Source organism: Micromys minutus (assembly GCF_963924665.1).
Source record: "Micromys minutus genome assembly, chromosome: 22".
In the NCBI taxonomy this organism is placed as follows: domain Eukaryota; kingdom Metazoa; phylum Chordata; class Mammalia; order Rodentia; family Muridae; genus Micromys; species Micromys minutus.
In genome coordinates, this window is record NC_137957.1 from 32,688,446 (window position 1) to 32,702,629 (window position 14,184).

General features: G+C 44.4%; 1 protein-coding gene and 1 pseudogene across 4 annotated transcripts in view; one reads left to right on the forward strand and one right to left on the reverse strand.

The window, feature by feature from the left end:
* Positions 1–14,184, reverse strand: part of POC1B (POC1 centriolar protein B) — an 85,368-nt gene that overhangs the window by 52,815 nt on the left and 18,369 nt on the right. For all 3 annotated transcript variants that reach the window (XM_080936025.1, XM_080936026.1, XM_080936024.1), the window contains exon 4: positions 11,656–11,835. In XM_080936025.1, the coding sequence (XP_080792151.1) occupies positions 11,656–11,835 (180 nt within the window). The remainder of the gene's footprint in view (positions 1–11,655; positions 11,836–14,184) is intronic.
* LOC308435145 (actin-related protein 3-like) lies at positions 3,691–4,729 on the forward strand (annotated as a pseudogene). The gene has a single exon. The product of its transcript is annotated as an actin-related protein 3-like (transcript).

The following is a 14,184-nucleotide window of genomic DNA, read 5'->3' on the forward strand; positions in this document are numbered from 1 at the left end:
CAGGTGCTGTGAGGAGGGAGGCTCTCTCTCCCTCCCTCTCACTTTGATTCCTGCACAAGCCTCTCCTTTGAGAGGCTGGACATGGGCATGTTGATTTGTACATTAGTTAGAGACATCAAAAAAAAAAAAAAAAAAAAAAAAAAAAGTAGCAACCAAGAGACAGGTTTCTCTTTGTCTTGACTTTCATGAGAAGTTAAGACTTTTATTGTCAAGGTTCAAGCAATATCTAGTAGGACTGTTCATTTTTAAAATGTTAGGAGTATCTGAAGTTTATGCTGAAAACTAATAGGTGCTGATTCTCAATTTAGTTCCACCCAACCACCTTCTAAGACTCCAGGAATTAGTGGTGACTTGTGGGTTCTCTGAACAGCACATAGCAAGTCTGTCCAAAATTACTGTTGAATCCATTAATGGCACACCAAAAGAATGAAGACATTGAAAACCTTCTCTCAAGAAAAACTGTCTTACCTGTCTTTGAGAGTATCCCCACTTAAATAACAACGGCCCTGTAACTTGGGACTCTGTGGGGCTTCCAAACCTAACAGAGTTTTATATCCACATTCCTACTCAAGTTGTTGCTTTCCTCTGGATTATTCTTTTTCTTTGTATTTCGGTGGGGGTGGAGAGGCAATACATTCTGGACAAGTGCTCCATCGCGGAGTCATCACCACAGCCCTCCTTTGTTTCTTATCAGTCCATAGATATGTATATATATATATATATATATATATATATATATATATATATATATTCTTTTTATAAAGCCACACTCTCAGCATTCGTGCTCTATGGTTAAACAATGTGGGGGTACTGTTTCTTGATTGGTAAGCAGCATGTCCCTAGCAGGAGTAGGAGAAGGAACCCACCCAAAATAATGAAATGCTCAGTACCAGCCTGAATCCAGGGCAAATTCCACGTTTCCCCGACCAACACTCCACCCCACTACCCCCAGCCCCCACCCCAGCTACATGACTCCATGAAATTCACGACATATGGGACACAGTTTTCTCGTAAGTGTAGTGAGTTTGGATGACGATGAGATCTAAAACTCTCACATATGCAACCACTACTGTCAGACTTCTCTTTGATAGGTCTCATGCTTACATTCTGAGGGTGAAGGCCAGGGGAACAAAGAAAACATTTATGCTTCCTTAAGTGGCAAGAAGAGAGGCCATCTGTTGATTATATTAGTACAAATCATCCCTACAACTATTGAGAAACAGAGGCCAAGAGAGGCTGAAAGTCTCTGCACCACTTCCCTCTCTGAGTCATCTGTCCCACGGTCTATTTCCAGTCTTTCCTGGCCCTTCATTATCATCACCTCCTCCATCTGCATCTGGCACTTTGCTCTCTCATGGTCTACGAGCAACAAAAGTGAACTTGAAATTTAAATTAAAGTGGGTCACTTTCCCCCTCAAAACGTTTGGTGGTTTTAGGCCGGCTGTGGGCCGAAGTCTGACATCCTGCTGGCTGACAGGAAGTCCCCAGGACTGTGTCTCTTCATCTGCATTAGTGAGATCTTCCTGGCACTGCAACATCTCTTAGGGCCTTGCTCATCCTCACAAGCCATCCTGATGCCCTACTTGTAATTATTTTAAACCTCACTTAAAGAAACAATTGGGGGCTGGAGAACATAGGAGATCTTCATTTAGGACTCCACTCCCCTTTTTACCTTTTAATCTAGCGCTCCAGTTTCATGCCCAGCTCTGTAGCAGATCACCTTCTGTGGTCTTCTCTGTCCCCATCTCAAGCAGATCACTCAGATCTTCTCCTACAGCCTCCCTACCCACCCCCTTCCTTAGTCTCAGCCTTGGACTTCTGTAGGCTCTTCATGGGGACCCAACAGCTGGCCATTGTTCCACCCAGAAAGCAGGCACACCATCAAAGCAGGCAAGCAGGCGTCAGATGCTCTCCCTCTCCTCTCCTCCAAACTCACCCCAGTCTTGCCCTCAGCTCTGTAGCAAACCACCAGCTGTAGCCTTCCCTCGCTCTCTGCCCACATTCCCAGGGGACTAAGAGGACACTCTGCTTTCCCTTCAGTGGAACGACCCCATCTTCTAGCCCATCTCAATCTCTAGGTGTCAGCTCCCAATACCAGGAAATGCATTCTACTCAGAAGCAAGCCCAGCGCCACACCTGAAAGGATCTCAGAAGCATTTCATACCAGGCAACCCACAGCTACCACAGTCTCCTAAGAATTAGAAAGGACAACAGAAACTAAGGAACTGAACACCCACCCAATTAAAAAAAAAAAAAGACCAGATATCAGCACGTAGAACTACAGCCATCCCAAATCCAGATGCCTAGAAGCCAGCATAAAAACAATCAATAACAGACAAGACAATGTGTCTCCACTGAAGTCCAGCAAGTCTACAACAGTAGAGTTCTTAACCCGTGGGTCATGACTCCTCTGGGGTCTGACTGAGCCCTTCACAGAGGTCGTATATCAGATACTCTGCATATTAGCTATTTATATTATGGTTCATAACATTAGCAAAATTACAGTTATAAAGTAGCAATGAAAATAATTTTATGGTCGGGGGTCACCACAACATGAGGAACTGTATTAAAAGGTTGCAGCGTTAGGAAAGTTGAGAACCACTGTTCTATAATAGCATAATCTCTGTGAAGAAACTTTAGGTTATGTTTGAGAATACAGAAAAAGAAAATCACAGAACATACAATGAAAAAAAAATTACCAAGATATTGTACAAATGTTAGTATTAGCAGACAAGATCTGTAAAGCCATTTTTACAAATATTTTCAAATTTTGTTTACTTTTCAAAGTCAGGGTTTTACTCAGCTGGCTCTTTCCTTTCCCCCTTTCTTTATCCCTTTTCTGTCTTATTCAGCCCAAGACCCCAGAGCACAGAATGACACCATGGTCAAGATCTTCTCCCTTGAGTAATTCTCTGTGGACAAGCCCTCGAATACATACTCACAGGCATGTGTCATAACCTGCCTGGATATTTGTTATAATGTTCACTCGAGCTGACAACTAGAATTAGCAGCCACTATCCACTCCCAAGAATGAGGACACACCCATTTCTTGTTTTAGACAGCATAAGTCCAGGCTCTCCAGATGTTGGCTTTCAGGACCCATTTCAGTGGCGCCTTCCACAGGTTTGCAAGCATCTGGTCCATACAAAAGTTACATCATTGTCTTTCCTTGCGGCACTTGGATGGAGTCATGTTATCAGCATCTCAGGGGCTTCATATAACTGGTCCTGGGACTTCTCAGTTCCTATAGTCACATGAGCCACCTCCCCAATATAAAGCCCATAGCAAGTGATGCTTCAAAAGCTGTGATTAAATATCTCTGCAAAAACAGCCCTTATAAACATGGAACAAAAAGCAAGGGAAGTTATGACCAGGAAAATAGGACATGATAAATGACATTTTTTCAAGCTTAAGAAATGACAGCAGATGGAATCTTGGATCTATTCAAATGAGTAAATTATGCTGGAACTGAAAATATGGATGCAAAATATAAAAGTGCTTTTTTCTTATCTTCTTTCAGATAAAACTGGTTGCTTAACAATCCAGGCTTTTACCACTTATAGGAGTAAAACTGTCTAAAGGTGGATAATGGGGATACACTGTTTAAGTTCTAACCTTCTGTCTAAAACGCTGTAAGATAAAATGTTATGTTACTATGCAACAACGTGGCCAATCTGCCATGGTATAGTTGAAGACTGGGACTTAATGGAAAGGTTTATGGAACAAGCGATTTTTAAATATTTAAGGGCAGAACCTGAAGATCATTACTTTCTTCTGACTGAACCTCCACTGAATACTCCAGGAAACAGGGAATATACTGCTGAGATAATGTTTGAGTTCTTCAATGTTCTAGGATTGTACATTGCTGTGCAGGCTGTTCTTGTCTTAGCTGCATCCTGCACCTCAAGACAAGTAGGAGAGCGGGTGCTGACGGGTACAGTAATAGACAGTGGAGATGGAGTCACTCATGTGATTCCTGTGGCTGAAGGATATGTTATCGGCAGCTGTATTAAACACATTCCAATCGCAGGAAGATATATAACATATTTTATTCAGCAACTGATGCGAGACCGAGAAGAAGGGATCCCTCCTGAGCAGTCCTTGGAAACTGCGAAAGCAATGAAGGAACGCTACAGTTATGTCTGCCCAGATTTAGTGAAAGAGTTTAACAAGTATGACACTGATGGGTCAAAGTGGATCAAACAGTACAATGGAGTCAATGCCATCTCGAAGAAAGAGTTCTCCATTGATGTTGGCTACGAGTGATTCCTGGGACCCGAGATCTTTTTCCATCTGGAGTTTGCTAATCCAGATTTTACATAACCTATCTCAGAAGTTGTAGATGAAGTCATTCAGAATTGCCCCATTGATGTCCGGCGTCCTCTTTATAAGAACATTGTCCTCTCTGGTGGTTCAACCATGTTCAGGGACTTCGGACGTCATTTGCAAAGAGATGTGAGGAGAACTGTCGAGGCCAGGCTGAAGTGAAGTGAGGAGCTGAGTGGCGGTAGATTGAAGCCCAAGCCTACTGATGGACAAGTTATTACACACCACGTGCAGCGGTGTGCAGTCTGGTTCTGAGGGTCAATGCTGGCTTCCACGCCTGAGTTCTACCAAGTATGCCACACCAAAAAGGATTATGAAGAAATTGGACCTAGCATTTGTTGTCACAATCCAGTGTTTGGAGTCATGTCTTAAAGTTGACTTCTTGATTATTGGGGTTAGGGAGATGGAAGCCAGATAATCTTTCTGATGACCTGTTTTTGTCTGAATGGATGGTTCTGAGGTTTTTAACCAAACCGGATCATACAGGAATGTTTAATGAGTGTGTCAACATGCAGATGTAGAAGAGAACCAAGACAATTGTTTTCCTTTAGGTTGAATATTTGAATCTTCTGTGTATCTAAAAGAAAATGGGTTTAATTCTTTCAGTGCCCTGATATTTTGTATATTGTTGACTTACCCAGTGTGCTGAGTTGTGGGTGTGTAGAGAGCTCTGTAATGCCTGACTGGGCACTGCTGAGTGGGCAGTGCAGGGGCTTGTTTATATTTCATACTTCTTTATACTTTGAGGAAAAGAAAAACTGTAGTATTGGAGGAAAACAATGTGACCAAGGAAAAGATGAATTCAACAAGCAGCCTCATGGGACTTGGCGCACACTCTGGGTTCCAGTTATCTCGAGCTGTTCCATCCCTCCCCAGCACAACGGTTCTCTCTGCAAACACATGGATCTAAGAAGCCAGTCTCCTGCGTTAGCTGATGCCTGCCCTGCTTTCTGGTTACTTACATTCTGTTTCTTGCTTTAAAAGAAAGACAAGACTGTTGGACCAGTATTGCAATTCTGTAGAGTTGTTTCTTATTAAAACAATAATGTGATTACCAAAATTGGCATATTTAAGGCCTAATGCCATTCTAATAAAGGCAAAAATTTCTTTTTACTACTTGTTTCAGGCTCTTTGATCTCTTTATAGGTTAACTAATACGTCTATTTTCTTCAAGTTCTGCAGTAGCTCTTTAAAAAGCACAGTGTTGGATAGCAAGCTGACTTTTTTATGTGCTCTGTACAAATAATTGTGAACTTTTAATATGTTGCGTGCTTTCATTTTGATAACTGGATCTCCATTTGATATTTCATTTGTATAACTCATTTGCAGTCTGAATTTTTTTTAGTGCCAGTCCCTGACATATAAAAAGTTCGTTTTCTTTGCATTTTCAAATATCTGGATCATGAAGAAAAGTGATGACAATAAATTAAAATTGAATTACCCAAAAAAAAAAAAAAAAAAAATGTTATAGTACAGACTGTGTTAAGGATGCGTCATCAACTTCTAGATGTTACCAAGGAGCACAGAACTAAGAGAAAACCCAAAATGTCAATAAAGGAAGTAAAATGGGAAACAAGAGATATTCAGCTAAAAGGAAAGCAGGAAATAAGTGAACTAAACATAATCAGGAGGTAACCATCACAGCAGGGCGCTGGGCTATCTCAGGACCACTCACCATCACAGCAGGGCACTGGGCTATCTCAGGACCACTCACCATCACAGCAGGGTGCTTGGCTATCTCAGGACCATTCACTCAAAAGTACAGTCAGGAACCATAGCTGGCAAGCAGAGACTCCAGCCATGCACGATGGCCCATCCCTACAATCTCAGCACCACATAGGTTGAGGCAGGACAAGCATATATTTAAGGCCAGTCTGGGCACACAGCGAGACCCGTCTCAAAACAAAACAAAGTAAAAAAAAATGCAAAAATTGCAGGTATAACTAATTAGAAGTAAAATGACCTTTGATAGTTCAGTACATAAAATACATTAAATAAATGATAGTTAATATCTTAATAGCATTTGCCCAAATTATACATAATGACTTTTGAGTTATTACATAAAAGTGACTGGTATAGCCTCAGGAGGAGGTCATGTGACACGGGGCACTTGCTGACTCCTAACTATGTGAAGGAACTAACTCAGTTGTATTCATTTGATGGAGCAGTGGACTGGCCCAGCAAGCTTAGGTTGTTGCCTTGGATCACTAGCCTACTAGTTACCTGCCCTGTGTCATCTGTCTACTAATGCCAGCTGCTGGCACTGCAGGGCTGAGAGAAGTGCCCAGCAACAGCAAGAGGCAAAGAGCAGCCAGCATGTCTGCATCTTGGCTACAGGCTTCCACGACTAGAAGGGCTGATGATTCTGTGTCCTTGGCATGGATACACATGAGACTCACTCTCAATGAGAAAAGTATCCCTGGAAGATTTTCCCAGTGAGCCTCTTTTGCTTCAGTCCAGGGTCCAGTAAGCAACTTTTTGTGTAGTATTATGACTTTGTTGGCAAAGAAAGAAGGCCCCCCGAAGGCCTGCTAAATGTCTAGACTCTTTGGGAGCTGGCAGTGCCACTGAAAATATGTTAGCTGCTTCTGTTCCAGACTCTGCTAATGCTTCGGCTCCTGCTGACCTCACTCCTTGATACACAGATATAAGGACCTTAAGCCTTGGGGACCTTTTCAGTTCCGCTTTAGGACAATCCCATCAGGGCTACACTCTTGAAGATACACTGAGGGCCTGGGACTCAGTGGCCACCTAGTTAGTCCTCTTAACATTTCTGTTCTAGCTGAATAAGATGATCTAACATTTTAAAAGAAGTATAAAAAGGCTCTGGAAGAGTTCTGGAGAGAATGAATACACATGGAAAGTTGCCAGAAGTGAAATTCATTAACTTACACCAAATTATTTGTCAAAGAATATTCCTTGGGGTGGAGAGGGCTCTGCAGTTTCATGAGTCACCCCCAAGTAGCATGAAAACAAGTGGTGTTTAAGGTCCCTCAGAACCACCAGTACCAGCAAAACAAGGTAATCTGCCATGGTTGGGTGTGTGAGTAAACACAGTCTGAGCAGGACTTGGCCAAAGGTACAAGGAACAGGTGGAGCTGTGAAAATGTCTTGGTTAACATGCATAGATGGCAGACAGTCCTGAGTTCCCATTAAAGGCTCACAAAAATAGCCTTGTCATGAAGAAACTCTCGAATCCTGACACCAAAGTGACCAGAGAGCACAGATCAGCACCTGCCTATACTTGAGTCTTCCTACCACATTTCTGGGCAATTATTCTGAGCTTTTTTTTAACCCGAGAGACTGTGGTTCTTGTACTGCATGGAACCCTCTCAAACGCCCTCTCCAGGTGCACACACGACTAGCTTCCTCTGCTCAGCTGGGTCTTGGCTTCAATGCCATACTAGTAAATATGATTTCTCCAACCTGTGTGTGATAATGTATTTGATGTTTATCTCTCCTTGGCTAAAGAGGCCCTACTAGCACAGGTTTCCCTGTTTCTGCTTCTCTTATACCCACAGAATTTAGAACAGTGTCTGGTAAGACAGCACAGCAAGATAAAATTCTTGTAACTCAAAGTCTAAAAGGGAAGGAGACCTATACTAACAGACCTAGGCACTGTGACATCAACAGGCTCCGGCTGTTGGAGGAAGTGACAGAGAGCGGGATCACAGAGAGTAAGGCTTGCAGCAGGTGCAGAAACCCAGAACACACAGCTGTGCTGTAGAAGAGCCGCCCAGCTGTGGGAAGGCAACTGTGTGGTGAAAGGGACAAAGAGCGACAGTTTGTCACAGAAGGAAAAACATACAAGCCTGGGTAAGGAGTCACCCAGAGGTCCAAGCTGGGGGACAGCAAGGTCAGATCTGCCTTCTTCAGAAGCAGAAACAGGTGTAGAGGGGTGTGTGTGTGCATGCGAGTGTGTATGCACATGTATGTGTGCATGTGGAGGGGGAGGTAATGGTGTGTACTTGTGTGTGTGTGTGTGTGTGTGTATGTGTGGTGTATGTGTGTATGTGTGGTGTGTGTGTATTATGAGAGAGTAAGTATATGCATGCATGTGACTGTGTATGCACATGTATGTATGTATGTATATGTGTGCATGTGTGGAGAGAGGTATTGGTGTGTGCTCTCGTGTGTGTGTGTGTGTGTGTGTGTGTGTGTGTGTACACAGAAGATTCTGTAGCAGAGAAAAGAGCCTTTTCCTGGTGCCTGCAGTCTTTCCCTAACTGCAGTGCCCAGCTGGAGAGATGGCAATGAACTTCTGTGAAGAAATGCCATTACCGTGGCTGAAAGCAGAGCATCAAGGTGGTTAGTTAGGCATAGAAACGCTGGAACGCCTTGTCCCACCAAACTACCTGTGTTCTAACCACATCTGGTAATAATGCTCCCCAGAGTACACGGGCTCCCTCAGGCCACGGGGCTTTTCTGCTGGTTTCTCTGCCCGCTTGCCACGTGTGACACACTGTGGTGGCTCCTGCCCTGCCTTCCCTCAGCTCTGGACCCACAGTGTCTCATTCTCCTGACTTTCCATCAGCACCTCCCTCATCCTCCCTTCTCTCGTGTTCTTCTAAGTCACAATTTATAATAATTTACTTTCTGAAATTCAAACAGAATTTGGAGATTGTGTGTGTGGTGTTTCTTATATTGCTTTGTTTGGACATTTTTTTTTTTTTTACAGTGTAAGTCTTTTGTTTGTGTATTCTGGGTTCTGGTTTTGTGTTTTCATAGGTTTTGGGGTGTGTGTGAATGTCTATGTTTTCTCCTACTTTTTCTTTTTTTCCCTTTCTTTCTTTCTGTTTTTTTTTACTTTCCTATTTGTTTTCTGAAGAGAGAGACACAAGGTATGGAACTGGACGGTTGGGGAGGTGGGGGAGGGGATCTGGAGGAGATGAGTGAGGGGAAGCCATGATTGGAATTTATTGTGTAAAAAATACTTTACTTTCCCTTTATTAAACATTTTTTTCATACAATATAATCAGAATAGTTCCCCCTCCCTCTACTCCTTCTGGCTCCTTCTCACCTCCTCGCCCATCCAGACTCACTCCCTATCTGTCCCTCATTACAAAAGAACAGGCTTCTAGGAAGTCACAACAAAACATAACAAAATAAAATATAAGAAGATAAAATAAAAGCCTTCACACTGACATAATGTTTCAACTGGGTTGTTTGGGGATTTTTGGCCAATAGCTGAAACTGGATAAAACCCAGTCCTGGTACCAGAAGTTCTGGTTCGTGACAAGAGATGGCCAGTTGGGTTTCTATCTCTCTCATTATTTGGGAGACCTCACGAGGATCACCTTCACATATTACAGGAAGTTTCACTGCACTGCCCCTCAATTCTAGTGGTCTCTCCCCTGTTCCCTCCCTCAAGCCCACGTCCCTCCCTCCCACTTCATCCTCATGTGTTCCCTCCCTCCTCCCCTCCCTGCCCCAGTGACCTGGAAAATCTAGTCTACTCTCTCCCAGGGGGAGCCACATGTCCCCCAATGGTGCCTTCCTCTGTGCTTAACAAAACACCAATACCCACTCTTCCCTTCCATGCATGGCTCCCACAGAAGCACCCTCTCACAGAGTAAGTGGATCTTGAGTCCAAGAGCACACTCAGCCAGCTCTCACTGGCACACATGGATGCCCCGAATGTGTCACAATCATTAATGTGTAAGTGCTCTTAACCTTTCCTTTCATACTACCCACAGTCTCATTCACTCACTCACTTACTTATTTAGGTTTGGTTTTGTTTGTTTGTGTTTGTCGCCTTGGCTGTCCCCACACTCGCAGGCTCTGCCTGCCTCTGCTGGGATGAGAGGTATGTTCCAGTCCTCCCAGCTGAGACTGGAGAGAGAAATGACACTGTGATGGCTGCAGCACAAAAGTCACTGAGCTCTTCTGAAGAAAACACGTCACTAAAAATATAACTTCCTGCCTTTCTATTCCGGTTAGATTTGTTACCACGAGCACAGCAGCACGGGAGACTGGGAACTGCTGGGTCACCACACAGCTAGCCTCAGATTCTGGGAGCAGGGGACTATAGTTTCCTAGGGAGCACACCCGTGCCGCCCTACCTGTGAGACAGCTCTTCTGCTCCCTGCTGGAATAGGGATGGGTGTGAGTGGGCCTCTGGCCAAAGCACCCAGAAATGGGGCCCACCATTTCTCACCACTAGGGACAGGATTCTATTTGGGCCTGAGTCACTTCTGTTTTTCTAACAGAAACAGGGAGAGAGGGCTTTCCCTGGGCACCCTCTAAGCTGTGAGGAGGTGAGCTTGGAGCTAGCTGTAGCCTCAGTAGTCATGGGCTTCAAAGAACAAAGCAAGTGTGCAGAGGCCCAGAACCATTCCCGGTTCTGGGTGTGCGCTGCTCAGTGCAACATCATTAAACACTCCGGGCAACTAACTGACCACGGTGGAGGAAGAAAACCAACTATAGCTGGGCTTGACACTTTCTATTAAATGACTCTCAGCTTTAACTCCCCGGAACCTCATCATGCCTTTTTCTGCACGCAGCAGAAGCAATCCTGCCTCACGTGGCTTGGCCTTAGCAGACTCTGGAACCTCTGAAGAGCCTCCCTGAGCCCTCGGCTCTCCACTCTTCATTCCTAAAAGGACCAGTACCGCATGTGCCAACAACACTGGGGATGTAGTGCGCACTCCTGCTGTGTGCTGGGCAGCTCTTCTCCAGCCTGGACCCCTTCCTCCAGTTCTTAGTTCAGGTTCTCTGCTCCAGTGATCTTCAGTGGTGGAGCTGTGCTGGGGGTTCCTTTCCCATTGTCCCAGGATGATGCTCAGCTCTCAGTTACAGATGCTTGTTTATGCTCTCCGTGTCTGCAACTTTAAACTTGTTCGCATGCCTCTCACCAAGCTTCACGTTTCCTACCTGTGGCGCTCTTACTGCAGACCCGAGTAAGCTCAGGGAGCAGTGCTCGTGCCACACCCATCTCTCTCTCACAAATTAGCCATTACTTCTGAATTCATTTCAGAGCTATTTGAAATGACACAGACTTATTGCTGTCACATACATATATACATATGTGTGTGTGTGTGTGTATGTGTGTGTTACATCATAGATATATAATATCATACACCACACACACACACACACACACACACACACACACACACACACACACACAACTCTAGAGTTTAAGCTCCATGAGAACAGGGATTCTGACAGCTTTGTATATAAGTGGTCCAGTACATAGCAGTCACAGAATCAATGTTTGCTGAGTGAACGAGTGGACAGGACCCCCAGTTACTTGTCTGGAGGTTGGGGGTGGGGGTTAATATAGTCTGGAGCAGGAGGATGACTGTATGAAGAACCATTTGTACTTACTTGGCGCAGCGTACCCAGTGTGTGTGTCGGTACAGGGAGAAGAGGAAGCGCTGACGGTGCATACTCCACACTTTAATGGATTTGTCTTCAGATGCTGTAGCCAAAAACTGGCCATCAGCTGAAAAGTCCACGCTTCGAACTGGGGCGGTGTGTGCTTTAAATTCTGAAGACTTTCCTTTCCTGAAACACAGTTTAACAGTGATAAATTACTTAATTTAATACTCAGTCACCATGAAGAATTAGAAACTTAAACAGCTTAAGGCATACAAAACCTTAACAAAGTAGGTGAAGGGTAGTAACCTTGACTTCTACCGTGGTATGCTGGCCTGGCTCATGGAAATCACAGCTGACTTCGAGAGGTTGCTTACTCTGCCTCCAAAACGTACAGCTGCCCAGAAACTTGGAAAAGTGTATTTTGAATCAGCACTGCACTCTGTGTTACTTTAGAAACAGCAATCTGTAGTTTCAATTCAGAAGAGCAGGCTGATTAAAACTGATAGCCCCAAGGCAGTTTTGAACTTGAGCCACTTGAAGTTCTGGGAGCTAACGGCAGTCTGGGCTGGGAGAAGGTATTGTCTGTGCTACATGTTTTTATACAGAACGCCTCCTGAGACTCTCCCTTTCCCCTACTCCCTGAGCCTACACCGACCAGCACCAATTACTGAGGCCCAGTGTGTACCTATGGCCTTGCTAACCCCAGTGGCTGCAATCTTATACTCATGAACAAGACAAAGGTGCTTTGAAATTACACATCCATGTTATTTTCTTGACTGGGCAAGGAGAAAAGATAACAGAGCAATAAAGAATACAATGTGAGTATTGTAGGCGAGCAAAATCTTTGAAAAACCAGATGCAGGCTGGTCACAGTGGAGAAGCCCTCGCCCACATGTGAGTGCACTCTTCTTCCCGGCAGCTGCGAGCTGCAATGTTGGGAAACCGTCAGTGTTGCGTTTTTGAGGCACGGCTACTCTGCACTGAGGACTTGGTCACTTTTGCATTTAGAAAATCATTTCCTATATGGGAAGACTGCCACGATGCTTAAAAAAAGAAAAACAAAAGACAACAGAATTCATCTGGACATCTGTCTTAGAGTCTCAAATCTCAGATGCTCACAGGGCATCCTAACACCTGCAGCTTACCCCGTATTTGCTACCTTGGGACTGGAGCAACAGCAGCACGTCTCTAGGAGAGGAGCCAGGAGAAGTTATAAGCAGCTTCTCCTCCAGGCATTCCAGCAAACCCTGCGGTTACCTCTCTCTGCATCCGTTCGGCTTGCCCTCAGGAACGTATATCCTTAGCACCCTTCACCTAGATTACTGCAAAAGCCTCTTAATCAGTGTCCTGGCTCTAATCCTCTACCCACTAGTGCCCCTGTCACCTACATGCTGTGCTTGTCACTTGCAGAAAGGCAATGCCAAGCTCATAAAACCCCAGAGTAAACATGTAACTGGCTCCCTCACAATAAAGCACAACGCCTTAAGCTCGCTGGCCGGATATCCTGCCACTGGGGTGAACTTTGTACCCAGAGTGGTCACAGTGCTTCAAACACACCTGCGCCTCTGCATTCATGCTTAGGAAGAGTGTTTCTCATCTGCAGACCTCTGACCAAACCACACTGCTCCTGACCTGCAACGAGGGTTTGGATTACTGCAGTGTATCTTGACTTTTAAAAACTAAACGATTTCTCTTCCATTGACCAGTAAGTGTTCTGAGGACAGGAATGACATTACTTGTATGTACGAGACCACCATTTAACATATGTCAGGTACAAAGAAAGACTTCAACAACTGTCTGTTGAGTTTTACTGGGAAGACTCAATACTTCAAAGTTTCTTAGATTCAGTCTGGTCTGCCCATCCAGTGGCCTCTAGGGGCAAATATCACTTTATTACTAATTTCTATCACCAGGTCAATGATAATACCTGGTAATCTGTGATAATTGATATTATCGATCCAGAACAGTATATTTAGGGACTACATTTTAGTCCATTTTCGAGGGGAACTTTTGTGAGAAGAAATCAGGTACACCTGAGCTTCTGTAATTTGATCCTAGAGACAACAAAGAAAAGACTTGTCCTGTGCAATGACCAAGAAGCCACAGCCACAGTCAAGATCATAAAAAATACTTCCTGAACTTTGGTCTACATCCCACCCCCAGCCTGCTATACTATACATGTCCTTTCTAGGGCCTCCCCAGCAGGGCTGGCCCGACCCGACCTCTGTTCTACAGGAGACTCGGCAGATACCAGGCGGCAGAGTTCTGGTGCTGTTGTCTTCTGAGTCCAGTCTGATTTTTGTGACTTACTCTGTCCAGCTCAAGTGCTGCTGTGCAGTTGAGGGCTTCGTCCTTATCAGGTCCAGCGATTTTACTTTTACCATCCAGGAGCTGACCTGTCACTCAGTGGGAAAGTCTAGGCTATCCCACAGGATAGGCAGGCTCAAGGAAAATCAAGGCCCCAGACTTGTAACAATGAGGAAGTAGAAATGGGGCTATTCACTTTTTAATGGATGTTTGAAATTATATATACTT